General features: G+C 42.6%; 1 protein-coding gene across 2 annotated transcripts in view; it reads left to right on the top strand.

Annotated features, from left to right (window-relative positions):
• LOC134796284 (amyloid protein-binding protein 2) overlaps positions 1 to 19,138 on the top strand; it is a 99,934-nt gene extending 80,796 nt beyond the window's left edge. The window contains exons 7-14 of one of the 2 annotated variants that reach the window (XM_063768344.1): positions 8,848 to 9,055; positions 10,473 to 10,631; positions 11,464 to 11,581; positions 12,152 to 12,294; positions 17,295 to 17,460; positions 17,833 to 17,927; positions 18,143 to 18,176; positions 19,020 to 19,138. In XM_063768344.1, the coding sequence (XP_063624414.1) occupies positions 8,848 to 9,055; positions 10,473 to 10,631; positions 11,464 to 11,581; positions 12,152 to 12,294; positions 17,295 to 17,460; positions 17,833 to 17,927; positions 18,143 to 18,176; positions 19,020 to 19,123 (1,027 nt within the window). In that variant the 3' untranslated portion in view covers positions 19,124 to 19,138. Of the gene's footprint in view, positions 1 to 8,847; positions 9,056 to 10,472; positions 10,632 to 11,463; positions 11,582 to 12,151; positions 12,295 to 17,294; positions 17,461 to 17,832; positions 17,962 to 18,142; positions 18,177 to 19,019 lie in introns of both variants that reach the window. The other variant, XM_063768343.1, reaches the window with a different exon arrangement.
• The last annotated feature ends 2,549 nt before the right edge of the window (positions 19,139 to 21,687 follow it).

Genomic DNA, 21,687 nt, shown 5'->3' with positions numbered 1-21,687 from the left:
ATTTTCACTTCAAAATCCTAGTTTTTATCCATCTTCCACCTGCGTATCCTACAATAAGCTGGTCTTCAAACCGGATCTCATGTGAACAGTGCCAATTAATGTTTACTACGCCACCAAAGATGGTAATAACTCGACGGCAAAAGGAAATGGCCGAAGCGAAGGCGATCTCGGAACCGCCGCCTACAGCCGACGTGTTACCTGGTACTTCCAACTCCAAAAAAGAAGTTAAGACCGCAGCACCTTCGGTTGCAAGCAGTAGAAGATCTACAGCATCTTCCATAGCAAGGCGTAAACAGCTGGAGTTGCAAGCAGCCGAGGAAAAGGCTCGAATCCAGATGGAGTTGATCGATAAACGCCTGGAAGCTGACCTTGCCGCCGCCGAGGCCGAGGATGAAGAAAAATCAGACGTTGCTAGTTTAAGTGAAGTGAATCAAGATCTAGTGTCGGACTGGTTGACCCAGCAACATCATGCTAACGAGTACCGCCCACCTGTGCCCCCCGAGCCGGTCGCGCAAGTTTCCGATCGTGCAGCACCAGCACAGCATGTGGACACCGCTAGCAGCATCATGGAGTTGGCGAACGCCCTAAAGGACATGATGGGCCAATCATCGTCGCATCGCGAGGAACGTCTACTCAGCCGTTTGGCCACTCCGCGCGACCTACCTATATTTAGCGGAGACAGTCTAGAATGGCTGCATTTTAAAAATGCCTACGATGAATCATTAGCGTCGTGCAAATACTCAGAATACGAAACTCTGTCCAGACTTCGACGAGCACTGCGAGGCGAAGCCAAAGAAGCTGTCACCGACCTACTGATTGGCAATACCTCGTCCAAGGATATCATGGATGCTCTCGAACTTAAATATGGACGAGCAGAGACCATTATTTGCAACATAACTGCACAATTACGTAAGTTGCACCCATTACCTACGCATTATCAGCAAGATTTAGTTAACTTTGCTACAAAAGTAAACAACTGCGTTGCAACTATACGTGCATTAAAACAAAGTGATCATTTACGCAATCCCGAGCTCGCGTCCGCTATCACAAGCAAATTACCGAGCACACTTTTGGGAAAGTGGACTGAATATGCTTACGAAAAGATCCTAGCAGGAGAATCCAAACTAGAATTGCTGGCGCAATTTCTGAAGAAAGAAGCCAACATGACCCTGGTCACCGGAGCTGTGCAGCCGCGAGAAGTCAAAAAGCCAGCACCGACCGAGCCCCATTTTAAACGCGACAAAAACGAAGACAAAAGTCGTTATACGCACCACGTACTTGCTACTAGTACACGAACTGATCATATTTCGTGCTCATTTTGTAAGAAAGGCGTACATTCACTACCCGACTGTCGCGTATTTAAACGTGCGATGCGCAGAGATAAATGGAAATTTGTTAAAACACAAAGATTGTGTTTCAAATGTTTAACCGCACGCCACGATATAAACACCTGTGATGCACCTGACTGCGACATAGAGGAATGCGGACTAAAACATCACCGCTTACTTCATTGGAAACAAGCTACATCTTCTACGAGTACATTATCATCGGACCCCGCAACTCCCGTGAGTAACGAGCAACCGAGCACGCCGCTCCCGCCGGACCCGCCGCTTGCTCAACCGCGCCGCGCTGCCAGTGATGCTGCCGATGCTACGATCGCTCACGTCGCGACGCCTAACGATGTGACGGTCGACTCGAATGAGAACGTGTTATTAAAAGTAGTTCCAGTGAAATTGTATGGACCCCGTGGTGAAATACAGACTTATGCGTTACTTGACGATTGTGCTGCCGTTTCCGTGTTGGACTCTGATCTAGCCGATGAACTTGGTCTACAAAGTGAGCGTCCGAGTGCCGTAAGATTCGTAGACGCGTTCGGCCTTGAAGTGTATCAATCTGACGCGCCCAAAGTTCGCGCCAAAATATCTGGACAGGACAATACCTTTTACGATATAAGTTTACGTAAGAGTTCTAAGTTAAAATTACCACCGCAAAATTTATCCGCCATTAATCAAATTTCATGCAACAAGTTATCTAAAATAAAAAATGTTGTTTGTAAAAAACGTGTAGTGCCTCGCTTGCTTATAGGTGAAGATAATTATTATTTGATGGCACCGCTCGAGATCATTCATGGTGGCAAAAATGCTCCATATGGAACCCGCTGTCGGCTGGGATGGTGCATCCACGGCTACTGCAGTCGCGCTCACTCCTCCGCGTCTCAGGTAAGTCACAGTGTTTGCCATCTCGCTCACTCTTATGATGGGATCGACAGTACTACTGATCTTGATACCAGTGCACTTAATGACCTAATTAAGCAATCGTATTGCCTAGACTCCATAGGAGTTTCGACCTTATGTCGCGAGAATAAGGCACATCTGCGTGCTATACAGATTTTAGACGAAACTGCACGTTTGATTGATAACCGATGGGAAGTAGGTTTGCCATTTAAACAGGATAATTTTACTATGCCCGATACTTATAACTATGCATTATCTCGCATGCAATCTTTGTTGCGTAAATTCGATTATGACCCTATTTACGCGAATAGATATGCTCAGGAAATAAATAAGTTACTATCCGAGGGGTATGCGCGTGAGTTACAGGAAAACGAGCTCTCAGTCAATCATGTATGGTATATTTCACATTTTGGTGTACAAAATGTAAATAAACCCGGTAAATTAAGATTGGTCTTTGATTCAAGCGCACGCGCTAGGAATAACATGTGTTTGAATGATTATCTATTGACCGGGCCTGATTTATACAACTCGCTTTTAGGTATAATGTTGAGATTACGCGAGAAGGAGTTCATCATTATTGGTGATATTAAGGACATGTTTTTACGTATTAAAATTCGTCCAGAAGATCAACATGTCTTTCGATTTCTATGGCAGGCGTCAGCTACTGATCCGATTAAAACATATGTGATGCAAAGCCTTATTTTCGGTGCAAATTGCGCGCCTTTTATCGCGCAACATATAAAAAATAAAAATGCACTTAAATACGAAGACCAGTATCCCGAAGCTGTTCAAGTGATTATAAACTCGCATTACATGGACGATTGTTATTATTCTACAGATAGTGAGGAAAATGCTATTCAATTAATTAAAGATATTACGTACATACATAGCATGGGCGGCTTCGAGATACGTGGTTGGTCTAGCAACAGCAAAACGGTTTTGAATGCGTTACCGGCCACAGCGCTGGCTCAATCAGCTGTTCAGTTCAAGGACGGAGCTACGAATATGACTGAGCGCGCTCTCGGTTTAATGTGGCATCCTGCTGACGACACCTTTAGCGTAAAAGTGTCGACTGGGCAGATCTCGCCCGAGATTTCAAATGGAAGCGTTCCGCCTACAAAGGCTAAAATGCTAAGCATTATTATGTCAATTTATGACTTACATGGTTTTCTCACTCCGTTTGTTATAAAAGCTAAAATTTTATTTCAAGACGTACATCGAAGCGGAGTCGACTGGAAGTGCCACATCCGGCCTGAAGAACATACTCGTTGGAAGGTTTGGCTCGACGAGTTGAAACAGCTGGAGTCGCTGCGTATACCGCGCTGGTACCTGCGGGCCGGCGCCTGGACGCCGTGCTATGACTCACCGTCTACGTCTACGTCTTGCGAGAAGATAATGGATATACAGATGCACATTTTTTGTGACGCATCTATTAAAGCCTACGCTACGGTAATATATTGGCGTTTTACGCGTGCTGATGGTTTCGTACTCGTTTGTTTGGCTGCTAGTAAAAGCCGCGTAAGTCCTTTACGTCCAATTTCGGTCCCAAGACTCGAATTGCAAGGATGTCTTCTTGGGACACGGTTGGCAAAGACTATTGCCACTGAGCAAAAGAATCTGGTGCCCAGTAAGCGATATTTTTGGACAGATTCCAGTACTGTCTTACAATGGATAAGAAGTGACCCCAGGAGCTACAAGCCTTACGTTGCTCATAGGCTTGGGGAGATCGATGAGCTGACTAATGTCAATGAATGGCATTACGTGCCATCTCGTTTGAACATAGCTGACATTGCTACCAAGACGGATAGTCCTCCGCTGAAGTACAGTGACGCGTGGTTTCAAGGTCCAGCATTCCTGCGTCAACCCGAAGATCAGTGGCCAAAGGACTTGAGGAATGCGAAGATCGTCGACGAGGCTACCTGTGAAAAAAGAAATGTTAATGTGGTTAGTACACTTGAAATACACTCACCTGTACCCGATGAAGGACGCTTCTCCAACTGGATCCGACTTGTACGCACTGCTGCAAGAGTTTTATGTTTTATAAAAATATGTAGACAAAAGTGTCATGAAAGAAAATTAAATCAAAGAAGAAAGAAAAATGAAAAGAATAAAGACACATTACAGCTCGATTCTGCAATGATGAAGAGGGCAGAAAAACACATAATAAAAAAGTGTCAAAGTGATACCTTTGCTGCCGAGATTGCCTGTGTTACGCAAGGCAAACCACTGCCGTCAAACAGTCGTCTACTAAAAGTGACTCCATATTTAGACGACGATGGAATCCTTCGCGTTGGTGGTCGCATAGATCAAACTGCAGGGGTAGAACTGTCAACTACACGTCCACCGATCTTGGATGGAAAACACAGAACCACTCAGTTGTTAGTTGAATACTACCACCGACGTGCTATGCATGTGGCGAATGAACATGTTGTCAATGAATTACGCCAGTCGTATTGGATCGTGAATCTGCGTCCGACTGTACGCAGCGTCGCCGCGCAGTGTTTGTTTTGCCGCTACCGACGCGCTCGGCCGCAGCCTCAGAGGATGGGTGATTTACCTGCCGCGCGCTTACAGTACAGTCGAAGGCCATTTTCATACACAGGAGTTGATTTTTTCGGCCCTATGGAGACGACCATTGGTCGAGGAAGACAGAAAAGATATGGCATGCTCTTTACATGTCTCACCGTGCGAGCCATTCACATCGAGATCACAGAATCACTGAGTACGGACTCTGCAATTATGGCGCTCATACGTATGTCTGCTCGCCGTGGCACTCCGCTGGTTCTATTTTCAGATAATGGTACAAATCTTCGAGGAGCCGACAACGAGCTGAAGATGAGTCTTCAGCAACTGAACGTAGACAAACTGCGCGAAGATGGAGCCGTCCGTGGGATTGAATGGCGATTTATCCCTCCCGGAGCCCCCGAAATGGGCGGCGCATGGGAGCGCATGGTCCGCACAGTTAAGACGGCGCTCAAGGTCGTCATGAAGGAGCGCGCACCACATCCTGAAACCCTATCCACGTTGATGGCAGAAGTGGAGGCTCTCGTAAACAGCCGTCCTATCACACACGTGTCGACGGATCCCGGTTACCCCGAAGCGTTAACGCCAAACCATTTTTTAATTGGTAGTTCATCTACTGGAGCTCCTATAGGTAAGTATGACGATTCTGACCTTTGCCTCCGCAAAAGGTGGCGCGTAGCTCAACGACTTACAGATATGTTTTGGGCTAGGTGGATTAAAGAATATTTACCTACGCTTCTCCCTCGTCAAAAATGGACTAGGGAATCTAGATCGTTAAAAGTAGGAGATTATGTAGTACTGGTCGATCCCAATTTAGAGCGCGGCTCCTGGCGACATGGTGTAGTGAGCGCGGCGCACGCTGGCCGTGACGGCCGTATTCGAGTGGTAGATGTGCGCACACGCTTAGGTCAACTGCGCAGACCTACCACACGCGTCGCATTACTGTCCCCAGTTGATGGCTAGTGCTTATCAGCACTAAGGGGCGGGGATGTAGGCGACAGTTCCTTATTTTATGTATAATTTAAGTTTAGGTATAATCATGCTCATTTAAAATATGTAAACTTGTTTCTAGTATTAAGAAAGCCAAAGATTTCTTTATAATGTAAACTAAAGTATCAAAAATCCCTGGCTACTCATTATGTTATTGTATTAGTCGTAATTTTAATTAATAAGGTTTATTTCGTGCATACTAACTCCATCTATTGAGCCTAACACACTTAATTGTGAATATTTAAAATAAAGTCACAGAGGGCGCTGGCGTGTATACTTAACCTAAAACATATTGCGAATTTTACCGTGACCTATCTGCTCACCACGCGACACGCGAGCACTCTCTTATATTTTCACTTCAAAATCCTAGTTTTTATCCATCTTCCACCTGCGTATCCTACATGGTCCATAGTCTGGAACTCGAAAACAACACCAGCAATGGAAGAGTTCTAAATCTTTGGATTGTTAATAGTAGACAAATATAAGTTGTTCTTATTAAGCTAAATTGAACTGTTTTATTTATTTATTTAATTTACGTTACTGCTTCCGGGGTAGAATGCGGGACGTTTAAAACAGATCTTAAATCCAAAACAGATCCGTATCCCGGTACGGATCCGGAACACAGGCTTTTCGAAACGAGAAAATTCTAAAACTGGTACAGAAACGGAATCTAGAACAAATTCGGGATCCGGCACTGATCCGATACCAATCCGGCACGCATCCGGTTCAGACCCAGCACGAATCCGGCAAATGATATACATGCGGTATTAATCCGGCACAGATACGGTACCAATCCGGCACGGATCCGGCACCAGTCCGGGACGGATCCGGTACGAATCCGGCACAAATCAGGTATGCATCCGGCACGGTTCCAGTATCCGGCACGGACCCAAATCCAGGAACGCGAGATGGATCCGATATTCGAAACGGGATCCGGAATACGAAACGGGCCGCGTAGCCAAGATGCCAATCGCTTACGCTCCGCAGCGATCGGAACGCAACTGTCACTGTCGCGCTAATATGGAAGAGTGATATAGATACATAATGCTTTTCGTTGTCGAAGCGACAGCGATTGTAACTCCGGCTAGGTCGGCGGGTTGGTAACTACCAGTAAAAGTATCATTCCTACTTATTTACAGTCTGAGTAGTTTATAATTTCGAAAACACTTAACCCCGCTATATAATACTGACGTATTGATAAGTAATATTTTGAAAATATGGTAAAAGTTGTAACCAAATAAGCGGTACATACATAGACTAAAAGAATCCGATCTACACCTGTAAATAATCATAAAGGTATCCGAACTATTCAAAATAAAACGGTGTTCCAAAGGTTTCACGCTACCCGCGATGTAATGAATGCTTTAATTATATTATGGATAGTCATTACAGCAAACACTAAAGAAACCTAACTGTTGGTCTTGAAGAGAATACTTGCAGTATAATGCTCTCAAGTGAACGACTAGGCCGAAATGGGTTTACCCAATTATTTTGTTCTTGATAAAATTAACGGTGTCTTTGTTTCTAAGCGCCCGTTAAACATAAACTTCCTAACATAGGATATACGAAATGATAATTAATTTCAACTAAACAACAACCAATATAAGTGTTACTAATATATGTATAGGTATATAATTATAATAATTTTACACCACTGTTACTATTGTAACAACTTAATTGGGCAATTAAGATTTAACTCAATCAGTTCTAATATTAATACCTACATAATATAATACATTCAGGAATACCATACTGACTTGTAGGTACATCCCACTTCTGATCTGTAATAAAAATTCCTTCTTCCATAACAGCAATATATTTCCTGATCACAATATTCCGTTACAGTTCAATATCCAATCACCTAATGCACTTCACAATCGTCCTCCCTTCACTTCTGCCCGTAACCGAATGCCCGTTAACCGCCATGCCAGTCGTCTTTTATTCTTTCTTCCAACTACCTTCTATTTACAAAGGTCAACTATCAATCACGTTACTTTTAAATTTATTAAATTATAGATTACCAATGATTATTCAACTCTTTATTTCATTAAATCTGTTTCTAATAATTAGTAATTTTAATGAATCTTACAGAAGCTACATAAACTATGTACATAAATAGATATTCCTTATCCTATTGTAAGTACAAAGTTTCAGAGCAATCTAGCTAGTCGTTTTAAAATGAGAGCATAACTACGTGTGTATGGAGAACCGAACTTGCTGGGGACTAGGGAGTCTACAGTTATCCATGCGATAAACATTGTTAAATAAACAGCGGTACAACCAGCAACACTGCTAACTGTACATCGGTGGACCTTATTACACAAGGCATAACGTCCCCCGATGTACAGTTCACAGTGTGGGTGATGGTACTTCTTGACTATAGGATGTTGAACCTTGTTATTGTAACAAGCCATTTCTATGTTAATTAACTCGCTGTATATTTTTATCCACTCTGATAATTATAGATTTTATGGTGAATATAACCGGTTTATTGATTCAAATTTAGATACAGTGGGACCGTGATAACTTGAATCTCAAGGGAAACGCTAGACGAATAGGGTCAACGATATTTCGTGTTACGGAGGATATTTGACTTAGAAAGATTTATGTTGTGTTTATGTATATTTTTGTCTGTATGTATAAACTCTTTATTGTACAGAACACAACAACACAAACATGGCACAGGATAGGCAATACAAAAGCGAAAGGGGTTAAAAAAAGAAAAAAGGGAAAGGGTAAGAGTTGAAAGGGGTTATGTTTTATTTGAACCTATCAACACAGTTCTTGTCCAAAGTGATATTCGTTTAAATTACGAAATTATTTTATAGAGATAAAATAAATCGTTTTTTAGAGTTATGAAATTGTACTGGATTGCCATGCACGGAATCGCTTTTTACATCGATTTAATTCACATTTACGAATAAATATTCCATAGTTATGGAGTTTTGAGCTATAAAGGCAAAGGAAACCTTTTGCTCCGTATTTACTAGGATTTAGCATTGTCGAGGTATCAAACCAAGTAAAATAAGTATAGCAAAAGTATTAATAATCAGTATAATCACCCACTGGATTAGTGTTTAACGAAGTACTCTCTCTACAGGATCACAATCGAAGTCCTTCGAGCGTGCGGCAAAGCGTGCGTAGTTAAACGACGCTTCGGCCAAGCGGGGCTTCTCGTGCGGCAGGCCGTAGCACTCGCCCGGCAGGCCTTCGGCGCTGCGCACCCGCGCTACGCCGCCGCGCTGCTCGACTACGGCTTCTACTTGCTCAACATCGACTCCATCCCGCACAGTGTGGCCGTGTACGAGGTGTGTATACAGTGACTAGTACTGCAGCCGTAGCACTCGCCCGGCAGGCGTTCGGCGCCGCGCACCCGCGCTACGCCGCCGCGCTGCTCGACTACGGCTTCTACCTGCTCAACATCGACTCCATCCCGCACAGCGTGGCCGTGTACGAGGTGTGTATACAGTGACTAGTACTGCAGCCGTAGCACTCGCCCGGCAGGCGTTCGGCGCCGCGCACCCGCGCTACGCCGCCGCACTGCTCGACTACGGCTTCTACTTGCTCAACATCGACTCCATCCCGCACAGTGTGGCCGTGTACGAGGTGTGTATACAGTGACTAGTACTGCAGCCGTAGCACTCGCCCGGCAGGCGTTCGGCGCCGCGCACCCGCGCTACGCCGCCGCGCTGCTCGACTACGGCTTCTACCTGCTCAACATCGACTCCATCCCGCACAGCGTGGCCGTGTACGAGGTGTGTATACAGTGACTAGTACTGCAGCCGTAGCACTCGCCCGGCAGGCGTTCGGCGCCGCGCACCCGCGCTACGCCGCCGCGCTGCTCGACTACGGCTTCTACCTGCTCAACATCGACTCCATCCCGCACAGCGTGGCCGTGTACGAGGTGTGTATACAGTGACTAGTACTGCAGCCGTAGCACTCGCCCGGCAGGCGTTCGGCGCCGCGCACCCGCGCTTCGCCGCCGCGCTGCTCGACTACGGCTTCTACCTGCTCAACATCGACTCCATCCCGCACAGCGTGGCCGTGTACGAGGTGTGTATACAGTGACTAGTACTGCAGCCGTAACACTCGCCCGGCAGGCGTTCGGCGCCGCGCACCCGCGCTACGCCGCCGCGCTGCTCGACTACGGCTTCTACCTGCTCAACATCGACTCCATCCCGCACAGCGTGGCCGTGTACGAGGTGTGTATACAGTGACTAGTACTGCAGCCGTAACACTCGCCCGGCAGGCGTTCGGCGCCGCGCACCCGCGCTACGCCGCCGCGCTGCTCGACTACGGCTTCTACCTGCTCAACATCGACTCCATCCCGCACAGCGTGGCCGTGTACGAGGTGTGTATACAGTGACTAGGTCGGCAGCCGTAGCACTATATAATAGCGGCAGGATGCATAGCACTAGTCCGGTTCACACTGACACGAGATCTGACCGTCTAGCATGAGTTGCGTTCTTGAAGACGCGCAAGATATCTGGAGTCACGCGCGCGAACGCAACTCATGCTAGACCGACAGGTCTGTTGTGGCGAGCCGAGTGATTGGAGCGAGGCAAATCTCTTGGACGCTCGACCTGAATAAATAGATGTCACATGCACATGTTGACATAAACGCACTTGGACCACGTCTGATTTATCTACTTCACTTTACTTGAGACTTTATTTGCTTATTGACGAATGCGTTCAAAAAACGAATCAAATATTTTATTATTTTAGGAGGCACTAGCAACACTGCGCCGCGTATTCGGCCGGAGCAGTCTTCACGTAGCCACAGCACAAGAGGACCTAGCATACGCACTATACGTGCTAGAATACTCCTCCGGTCGCTTCTACAAAGCACGTGATCACGCTGAACGCGCAATCCGTATTATAGAGGTGAGAAATTATACGTCTACCACATAATTCTTACTATTGAGAAGTAATTATAGTTCATTAATTATTCATTGTTACGAGCAGATCCCGTTATCAATGGTGAAATTTTATTGAAATGCAATGGTTAGCACTTAGCACTCACTCCCCCACCGTGCGAGTAAAATTCCGCACGCTATTGAGTAAAAATACGCATGTGGGGTAATTGTTCGCATCAAGAAAATTTCTATGGAATTGTCAATAAAATAAAGTTTAACGAATATTTATGAAATTTTCTGATCAATATCCACTTATTAATTTAAGAATATTAAATAACTATTAATACTTTACTTAAGATATTGGATAGTGCTTGATTATTGCATCAAAACTTGACTTAAATGAACTATAGAGGTCATAGTTATACATCAATAATGCGACGTGTGTCGAACTGCTTTCGCTTGGCGTCCGCAGCTCACGTGGTTCCAAAATATCGACAAAAAGGACATCAAATCCTGCTAATATGCACTTTGGTCCCATCACCTTTGCCGGTGAACGACACACCGCGATCTCTTACCCACAGCGTATTCTTAACCCGAATACTCTCTCTCTATACATGTTACTGTGCATATTCAGTGCCAACCCTTGCATTTTCAATAAAATTTTACCACTGATAAGGGGGTCTGGTTACGAGTATCATGCTTTCTCGATGAGATACGCTGTTGAGCAGGTTTTACTGTAATGTGAATGCACAAAAGTGCGTCCAAATTGTGTGTAATGTGTATGCGCTGGTCGCGCGCCCTTCACCAGACCTAGTAATTTTGGACGCAGCTCATCATCATTTTTTTATTGTATTCCCCAGACCCTGGTACCGACAGACCACCTGCTGCTGGCGTCGGCGAAGCGCGTGAAGGCGCTCATCCTCGAGGAGATCGCGCTCGACACGCCCGCGCCTCACCAGGAGATGCGCGGACAGAATGGTATACAAGAACGTTTACAAACTCAACTTGCCACTTCAATATGGAATATAACTACTGTATACAAGGTCCAAATTTCTTTAAATTTAGTAAGATGTGCCCCTACTGCAGTGTTTTGATGATCGTACCGTTAGCTGCTGATGTAACTAAGCGGGTGAGGGTGTTGTAAAAATTCACACACATCACAATAAAAAGTTATGTCAAGTTTTGTTGCTCATCGCCCACACTGTTAACTGACAATACATAAACCTTATTACAATAGGCATACGGTCCACCGATGGACAGTGAAGAGTGTTGCTATTGTTCTTCAACTCTTTTGTGGTGAGAGTGCCGCGTCCGCTGCAGGGGATCATCGATCCGACTTCTGATCGAAGGGTGTCGTTTTATAGATTCCGGGGCAGACTGCTGAATCCGTCACAAGAACGGATGATTCAACGGAGCCACGCCGTTATGTCGCATAAATAATGCATAGTTTTATATTTATAAAATATATGTATTGTATGTTAGGCTTTGTTGCCCGATTGTAATTAAAAATAAATAATAATATTCTCATTGTATTATTTCTTTTCACAGAACCATCACTACTAGAAGAATCAGAAGCACTACACAAGGCGGCGCTCCAGCTCTCCATGATGGCGTTCGGAGAGAAGAACGTACAGACCGCCAAGCACTACGGCAACCTCGGCCGACTGTACCAGAGCATGCACAAGTTCCAGGCTAGTATTGTTTATGTAACTGCAGTACAGTCGGACACTACACTATTGTATTCATAATGCGGCGCAAGAGATTTGGCATAAAGTAACTATTTTATTTCAGCCGAATTTGTAAAAGAAAACCGATTTGTCCTAAGCATTCTAATTACTTAAGTATCGAGACTATCGAGTTTTTATTTTCTTACCAAGTTACGTCTAAGTGAGTTAATTTAGTAGTGTAACACAGTGAGTGCCGGGAACCCGCTCGGAGGATTCTCTGTTCATAGTCGCTTTCCTCTACAAAGCGGGAAACGCTGGGATCGGCTACGAAAACGTTGGCAGTGAATAAGGTCTGTCCACGATAAAAAGTGGCCAGCATTTAATAAACAATAAAAAATAAAATAAAAGACAACTGACATCTGTCACTTTGATTGTTAGATAGCGGGAAGAATAAACTATCGTTTAGGGCTATTTGGAGTTTATAAATTCGTAACATTTATAAAATGTCGTCTAGCCAACTGGACATCCGAAAAAAGATCGTGTACACCTACAACCAAAATATCGGTATATCACAAGGAAAGTTAGCCAAATTATTAAAAGTTCCGAAGTCAACCGTGCAAAAGGTATTGGCTAATTATCAGTCCAGGGGCCGATTGCATAACAAACTACAACTAATATTACAAGCGGAACTCCTTATTTAATAAGTGAAATTAGAAAAGGAGTTCCGCTTGTAATATTAGTTGTAGTTTGTTATGCAATCGGCCCCAGATTGTCTGTTTCAAGAAAAGGTGGTTCGGGTAGAAAACGCGGTCCTGCTGATAAAACTAAGGCAAAAAAAGTAATCGAGCATTTTAAGAAGAATCCAACTCTCTCTGTCCGTGACGTCGCCAGAAAACTCGGAGTAAATATATATGGAGCGGCCATTAACAGGCGTTCCCCTCTGCAAAAAGATCGCGGCCGCCGGTCAAGGAGGTTATATAAAACTAGTTGCCACACGTCAAACGCCATTCAGCAAACGTCAGTCTAAGCGGAATGATAGGAGCCGAAAATGCCGAATTGCAGCGTTTTCTCGTGCAAAATGAGATCGGAAACGTCTAGTCTACAAAAAGAACACGTTTTTTATCATATGTAAGTACTATTACATCTAAATATTATCAAATAGTGCATTAACTTTGCAAATAACTAAAAAACATTGTCAATCTGACAGTGATACCAGTGATATGATATTAGATCTAATTTAGGGTAATTCTAAAGAAGACTTTCTAAATATTAATTCGGTACGAGTAGAATTTCTAATAGGAAATATTATGCGAAACTCTGCGTAGGGGGCGCGACTACCACAATCCATCACAATCTGGGGGTCCGCCGCGGAACAAGAAAATTTAAATTTCGTTATCTAACCTCTCTATCACTATTGCATATTTGAGCGATAAAGAGAAAAGAGAAAATTTACTAGCTAGCTTAGTGCTACACTCTGGCGGCAGAACACTGCAGTAATATGCCCTATTTGCGTTGCTTTTTTTATATAATTTATGTAACACATTATTTTTATATAACACCTTAGTTTCATATCAACCTAATCTATTTAATCAAATAAATAGATCTATAAGAATAAAGAAAAGGGGGACGGGGGGATCAAAAAGTAGTCGAAAACATCTCGCGTGATTTGTGCACAACCCCTAAATAACGTAAAATTACCGATAGACTCTTTTTTTTAAATTAATTTTTCCTTTAGTTTCTACATATATAGCTGGTCAAGCAGATCTTGTCAGTAGAAAAAGGCAGCAAATTTGAAAAATGTAGGCGGGAAGGGATATCGTCCCATAGAAAATGTGAATTTCGCGCCTTTTTTACTGACAAGATTTGCTTGACTAGCTATATATTTTTATTTAACATGTCAAATATTTTATTAATTTAAGGTATTTACGGCTGTCACTTTCCATAAATAGGCACTTTTAATTTATTACTCTGGTATCACCGTACCATGGTATAATAATATACTCCGCCTGGTACTCCATTCCGAGATTCGCGTATGACCTAACTGACACGCGCCTACGTCATCATGCTGTTTACAGGTTCTCAAACTTTGAAATGTGGGAGAATTTTAACCAACGGTGAAAATTATTTTAACGGCATTAATTTTAAGTTATTCATGTAGAAACATAGTAAAATAAAACAAATCTAATGTATTAAATTAAACTTTATTTATCTATACAAGACAAACGTTTGAAAAACTAATTCACAGTTAATCAATAAACGGTGTTCGACACTTTAAGCAATTTTCGTTTTAATTTCTTAGGGGGGCTGCTTGCGTTAACAAGCAAACATAGAACATAAAATTTTATCATTAATAGTAATTATTGTCGATAATTACGTATACATACCATTTTTACATATTGTTTTCAGTCCACAATAGCGAAGCCATTCATTGGCTACGGATTCATTATTCGGAAACGTATAAAATCTGATTATACTGCCCTTTTTACTCCTACTCTTACAGTTCCGAATAGAACAGCCAACCATTTTCGTAACAAAACATTAATTACCAAGCTTACGACGTGAAAAGTTTGGAAAACTCTGCGACTGCTGACACTGAGCGAGAAGGAAATAACAATTAACACGCGTTCGACAAGGATGACGGTCAGGGCATGAAGTTATCTAGATCCGAATTGTCAAATGTCCTCAGCGCTATCCTGTGTTGCCAGTAGTATAAACAGAATTACCCGAAAGTCTGAAATTTCTTTCGTGAATCGGAAGATATTGCTAACGAGTAATTAAAAATGACATGTTATTGTAAAATTTAAGCTAAAATACATATAAATGAAAATTATAAAATTATAAAGAAATATTTTAACTTATTAACCATAGGTATAATGTACCCATGTAACATGTTATGTTGAAATAAAGTGGCAATGTTATTGTGACGTAATCGCGTGTCACTCTGGGAATGGAAGACCATGTTTTATTAGACCATGCACCGTACCAATATTAGTGATGGGACACCATAAAAACCAATATCGGTGAAATCGATATAAACATAATGAATAATATACAGATGGTCATGATGCCTAGCGAACACCAGCCATATCGTACAAACCTCAAGGAGTGATATTCCTAGGCAGATGATGATCTGCCTAGTGACCACCAGCCATATCGTGCTAACTTCAAGGTGTGATATTCCTAAGCAAGTAAGCAGATCATGAAACGCCGGCATGTCATGATCTGACTAGTGACCACCAGCCATACCGTTCAAACCTCAACATTTAGGCATATCGAATAAGTAGGATGTCCTAATTTTAGCAAATGATAACCATTGAAATGGCTTGACAGCCTACTTATAGTACGTGTTTGGGTAGCGTATGATTTTAGTACCTACCTAGTACCTACGCATTCTGCTCCAAATGCCACATAGAATGCAGCACTAGCCGTGGCAAAAAAATATTAAATGGCGGCGTTTCATGATATGCCTAGGAATATCTCGATATGCCCGATTTTACGATCTACCGCCGATATATATACTAATTATCCCCTACTCAATATCCCTTAAATGACATCCTATGGCCGCGTTCCATCTCTGTCATCAGATCTGCATGCTCGATAGTATATTGCATTGCTTTCAGAAGTAAACCAAAATATTAACTAATGAACTGATAATAAAAAATCATTCTATATCAGCTTGCAAGATTCGCCCTAAACAAATTGACAAACTATTAGAAATAACATCTAAACAATACAAAAATTCAAAGTTAGTAAAATGCTGGTACAAAGACATGATATTGTATTATTATTATAATTGATAAAATCAGAAATTAAATATCATTGTCAATTTTATCGACAATATTATCGGCGCGTCCCTCGCACTATCTAGGTTTACTTAGAACTGACGTCATCTCGTTCACGGACAGGGTTGTCTGTGTTTGTTCTTGTACTTGTGTGAATATAGTTTTTGCTAGTATTTGATAATTTTGTCGTGTGCGTGTGTAGCGACGCATGCTAAAAATGCATTAGTGTTAACATTATTTGTGTGCGTTACCTCGTCCCCCGCGCCAAAAACGACAGAATTTTTCAGATAGAAATTAGTGCGCGTCTCTACTCCATAGATATTTACTCCGAGCCAGAAAATGTAAGGTATCGAAATCGTATGTCCAAAAAATCAAGCAGCGTGCAGGTTTACGATCGTACAAGGCAACTACAGTTCCTAATCGCGATGCTACAAAGGATAAATTATGTAAAACCCGGGCTCGAAAGTTGTATACAAAATATTTGACGAAGTTTGGTTGTATTTTGATGGACGACGAAACATACGTGAAAGCAGATTTTAAGCAATTACCAGGTTTGCAGTTCTATGTGGCAAATCAAAGAGGGAATGCCGATAAAAAATTTACAACAAAAAAACTTGATAAATTTGCAAAAAAATTCCTTGTCTGGCAAGCCATCTGTACATGTGGTCAAAAAAGCAAATCGTTTGTTACTACGGGTACGATTAACCAATCCATTTACACGAAAGAGTGTTTAAAAAAACGTTTATTGCCGTTTATAAGAAACCACACCGAGCCTGTCATATTCTGGCCTGATTTAGCGTCCTCACATTATGCCAAATCTGTTTTAGAATGGTACACTGAAAATAATATCTCCTTTGTACCGAAATTAGCAAATCCACCAAACTGCCCAGAACTCCGGCCGGTAGAGCGTTATTGGGCAATAATGAAAAGAAAATTGAAAAATAGTGGTAAAATTGCTACAAATGAGAAACAGTTCAAAAGAATGTGGGATACGACATGTAAAAAGGTGACCGAAAGTGATGTACAGAGATTGATGGAAGGAGTCCGAAGCAAAGTCAGGGCATTTTACCAGTGTTAATTTGTTAAACAGGAGGTTTATTAATTTTAAAGAACACTAATAAAGCTTTAATTTAAATAGCCCATGAAATTGTTTTTCTTAGTTTTTTTTCTAATTTGTCGTTATAACACCGACCACTTTTTATCGTGGACAGACTTTATGTTAACATGCCTTTTCCTTTACAGGACGCAGAAACCATGCACCTGAAAGCCATCGCGATCAAAGAGGAGCTCCTAGGGGCCGAGGACTACGAGGTGGGGCTCAGCATCGGCCACCTCGCCTCGCTCTACAACTACCACATGCAGCAACATAGAGCTGCTGAGGCGCTCTATCTGCGCTCCATCGCCATCAGTAAGTGAACCAACGGAGCGGCAGCTGACGTTCACAACGCATCTTTGTACATCTCCCTTAACCACTATTACGAAATAGAATTATATTACGAAAATTAAAAAAAATTCCATCGTGTTTTCACGGAAACGTACGAACGCTTCTTGCTATTTCATTAAGTCTCGGTACAAAAAGTACTGAGGTTGACTGAACTAGCATGACAAATACGAAAGCTATAGTCAAAGAGCGGCAATTTCAAGTACTTAAATGTATCACATGGCTAGTAGCTAGGCTTTACATCACAAGGCATCACCTTACATTTCCTGTCTCCTGGTCCATGTCTGTATACTACGGCTACTACGTACCTACATATTAACGGTTTTTTTTTTTTTTCAGGTCTAAAACTGTTCGGGTCCCGCTACTCCGGCCTCGAGTACGACTACCGCGGCCTCGTGCACGTGTTCACGCAGCTCAAGCGGCACGACCGCGCCAATCATTACTCGGAGCTGCTGCAAGACTGGCACGGTCAGTACATTACATGTATCCCTAGTACCTACAACAAGAAACGAGGGCGCTCTTATATGCAATCCCAATAAAAACTTCGATAGCGCGATGTAGTAATCGCCGGGCTTCGCAGAGCACCATTTGGCGTGATATTTGGTATACCTGTTCAGTGTTCACCCAAGTCAAGCGGCACGACCGCGCCGACCACTACTCGGCCCTACTGCAAGACTGGCACGGTCAGTACATTACATGTATCCCTAGTACCTTACCTACAACGAGAACCTTAGTTAGCGCGATGTAGAAATCGCCGCGCTCGGTAGAGCGCCATCTAGCGTGATATTTGGTATACCTGTTCACCCAAGTCAAGCGGCACGACCGCGCCAACCATTACTCGGAGCTGCTGCAAGACTGGCACGGTCAGTACATTACATGTATCCCTAGTGCCTTACCTGCAACAAGAACCTTCGTTAGCGCGATGCAGAAATCGCCGCGCTCGGTAGAGCGCCATCTGGCGTGACATTTGGTATACCTGTTCACCCAAGTCAAGCGGCACGACCGAGCCGACCACTACCCCGAAAGACCATCATACCAAAAAGTGATGCAAAGCAATTTGACCCATATGGAAACGTCGCGATGTATTTTATAGTATTTTTGTGACTGTTACATAATGGAAGGTATCGAAATACGAATACGAGTAGCAGCGTAGCATAGGGCAGAGATGTCCTTCGAGCTACCTAGCAACACACGTGTGATACTAATTCAATTTGGCTCAGTATCGCACGTGTGTTACTACAGTGCTCTATAGTAACACACGAAGGCTCGAAGGGTTTCTCTGCCCTACGCTACGCTGCTACACTAGCACGGTCAGTACACTAATCTGCATAATTGCATTGAGACACTCGAGTGATGTTATTATGAAACATGCCGACGGCTCGTTTCATAAATCCGCACTCGTATTTTGATACCTTCCATTATGTAACGGTCACAAAACTACTAGAAAATATATCGCGACGTTTTCATAATAATATCGCAACTACGTTATTATAAGTACCTATAGTAACATTATATTTTACTTTCAGATCTACGCGAGCAGTCCAAAACGGAACAGCAGCCGGACTTAGGCGCGGAGCAAGTTCTGCCGCTAGAGGAGCTCCAAGCCAAGCTGTTCGCGCCCAACGACTGAGCGCCTCGCTCCGCTCGTGGTTCCCTCCCAGCCCTCAACCCAGGCGGCTAACAGTTACGTCACGCCTGGACGCGTTTTAGCAAAAATATTGCAATTTATTTTGACATAAAGAATTTATATAGATTGAGCTGTTTTTGCGTTACTTTTTAGCGAAAAGGCAGAATGTAGTGCATAAGTGTTTTCCATCGTATTTTCTCGGAAACGTTCGTATTTGTCATGATACTTCAGTCAACCTCATTAGTTTTTGTGCCGAGACTGACTGGAATAGCAAAACACGTTCGTACGTTTCCGTGAAAATACGATGGAAAATAAGTATGCAATACATCTGTATTTTGATGCTGATTTGTGTTTAGGCCGTCAGTTGAGGCGTGATGTACCGTATTTTTCGGTACATGAACGTGTCCCAAAATTTCGGTACATAATGCCAAGCCCGCGTACTGTATAGTCGCGATTCGATGTCTATTAGTGAAATTATGTTAGTTTAGACGCAGACCACTGACTAAAGTATTTCTTCTTCAACGCGGACTCAAATTTATATATTGCCAGACACTGCCAGCTTAGGGTGGTATTCCACCTGTCCAATGTGCATTGCGTCTCACTCTCTCATTAAGCGAAACGTGAGACGCAAATACACATTAGACCAACATATTGGACAGATGAAATACCATCCTTATGTTGACTTTATATTTTGGTTATTTGAGATGAAAATTTATGTAGTAAGTAGTACTATTGATTCTGGACATCAGTGGCTCAGTTTGCATAATATAACAACTTTATTATATTAATTACGTCCTAATATAAATATACTAGAAAAAGGCGGTCCATTTTAAAAATGTAGGCGCAAAGGGTTGTTCGCCCCATAGAAAATTTGAATTTCGCGCCTTTTTCTACTGACAAACTGGGTCTGCCAGAGTATACCTCTTCTAACTCTTTTCTTCAGTCTATATTCATTCAATTTATGGCTTAAAGGATCCAGGCCATAATTGTTTAAAAAAACATTCAATTTATTTGGCAGTGTCAGACATAATATTGACATTTGCTTTCTCGAAAATGTGAAATATTCGTGCTATAAAATGTTGACGAAAATCTTCAGAACTATCGCTATACTAGTTTTCATTGTATCATATGACGTTTATTAAAGTATAAATACGAATTATAAAATATATAACTACGCCAGCCTTTCAGCACAATACATGTCCAGTATTTATAAGAAGTTGTTATTATACTTATACGTACAGTCAACAGCAGAAGTTGCTAAGCGGGCGAGGTGTTCAAAATTACCTTGACACGCTCTTATTGTCTTAACTATAAAGTCGCGTCAAGATCATTTTGAACATCTCGCCCGCTTAGAAACTTCTGCTGCTAACTGTACTAGCAGTGGAATGGTACAGTTCGATTTATGAGAGTAACACGAGATTTGTACTAATCTAACAATATTTTTATAAACACTCGGCTCTCTTGTGAATCGATGTATACGTAAAAAGTCAAACAAGCACAAAATTGGTCGTTATTTCGCCATTTCTGAAGAGGCAACCTGAACCTTGCTGTAATAACTTCAAGGTTCAAATTGTAATAATTACATTTGTTTGAAAGCTTGCTGGTACTCGGATGGCTATTTGTCATAATTTCGGATTGAGATCGCTTTAGCGCTCGATGAGTTGTCTCTGTATGTTTTATTGGAATAGACAAGGATGGATATAATGAAACTGACTATGCGCTTAGCTGTAGTGAGTTTCAGGGTCGAGAGAGCGGCAAGACAATAGGCAATGTCTGTTTTCAGCTGAGACTTTGATCACTTTTGTAACTGATACAGTTGTATAGGTAGTGCATAATTGTTTTCCATCGTATTTTCTCGGAAAAGTTCGTATTTGTCATGCTACTTCAATCAACCTCAGTACTTTTCGTACAGTCACCTGCAATAATATGTTACTCTTCGAACGCCGCAAAAATATCTGACACGCTCTTATGGCTCTACAAATAAGATCGTGTCAGATATTTTTGCGGCCTTCATTGTGTAACATATTAGTGCAGGTGACTGTGCCGAGACCACATAATAAATAATAGTACATACTAGGTACAGAAGGTTCACTTTCTAACAAAACGCGTCTATTACGACAGATATTTATGACTGCTAGGTGGCGCAAGCCCGAACAGGCGTCAGTTCCGTAGAGGTGCGCGGCAACTACTATGGTTAGACACCAAAATTGGTGTGGGCCGCATGTACTTGTAGCGACGCGACGATATGCCGGAATGAGCCACGCCTGCCGAGACTGACCGAAATAGCAAGACACGTTCGTACGTTTCCGTGAAAATACGATGGAAAATAATTATGCACTAGATACATCTGTAGAGTACGAACGCGCTACGCACTGCCATTTACTGCGGCGTATCCGCCATTTTAGTCAAAGCGCTTTACGCTTGACCCTTGCGCTTTCATACTGTCATGCTCCAAACTGTCTCTTTTTAACTCGTAAGTGCGTCTCTCTCGGCCCGCGGCAATGACTCGCGACAGAGGAATTTGATGTAACGGCGACTGTTAAGAGCTTAATGTTGTTATGTTCCTC

Source organism: Cydia splendana, chromosome 13 (assembly GCF_910591565.1).
Source record: "Cydia splendana chromosome 13, ilCydSple1.2, whole genome shotgun sequence".
NCBI classification, from domain to species: domain Eukaryota; kingdom Metazoa; phylum Arthropoda; class Insecta; order Lepidoptera; family Tortricidae; genus Cydia; species Cydia splendana.
This window is presented reverse-complemented; position numbering and strand designations above follow the sequence as displayed.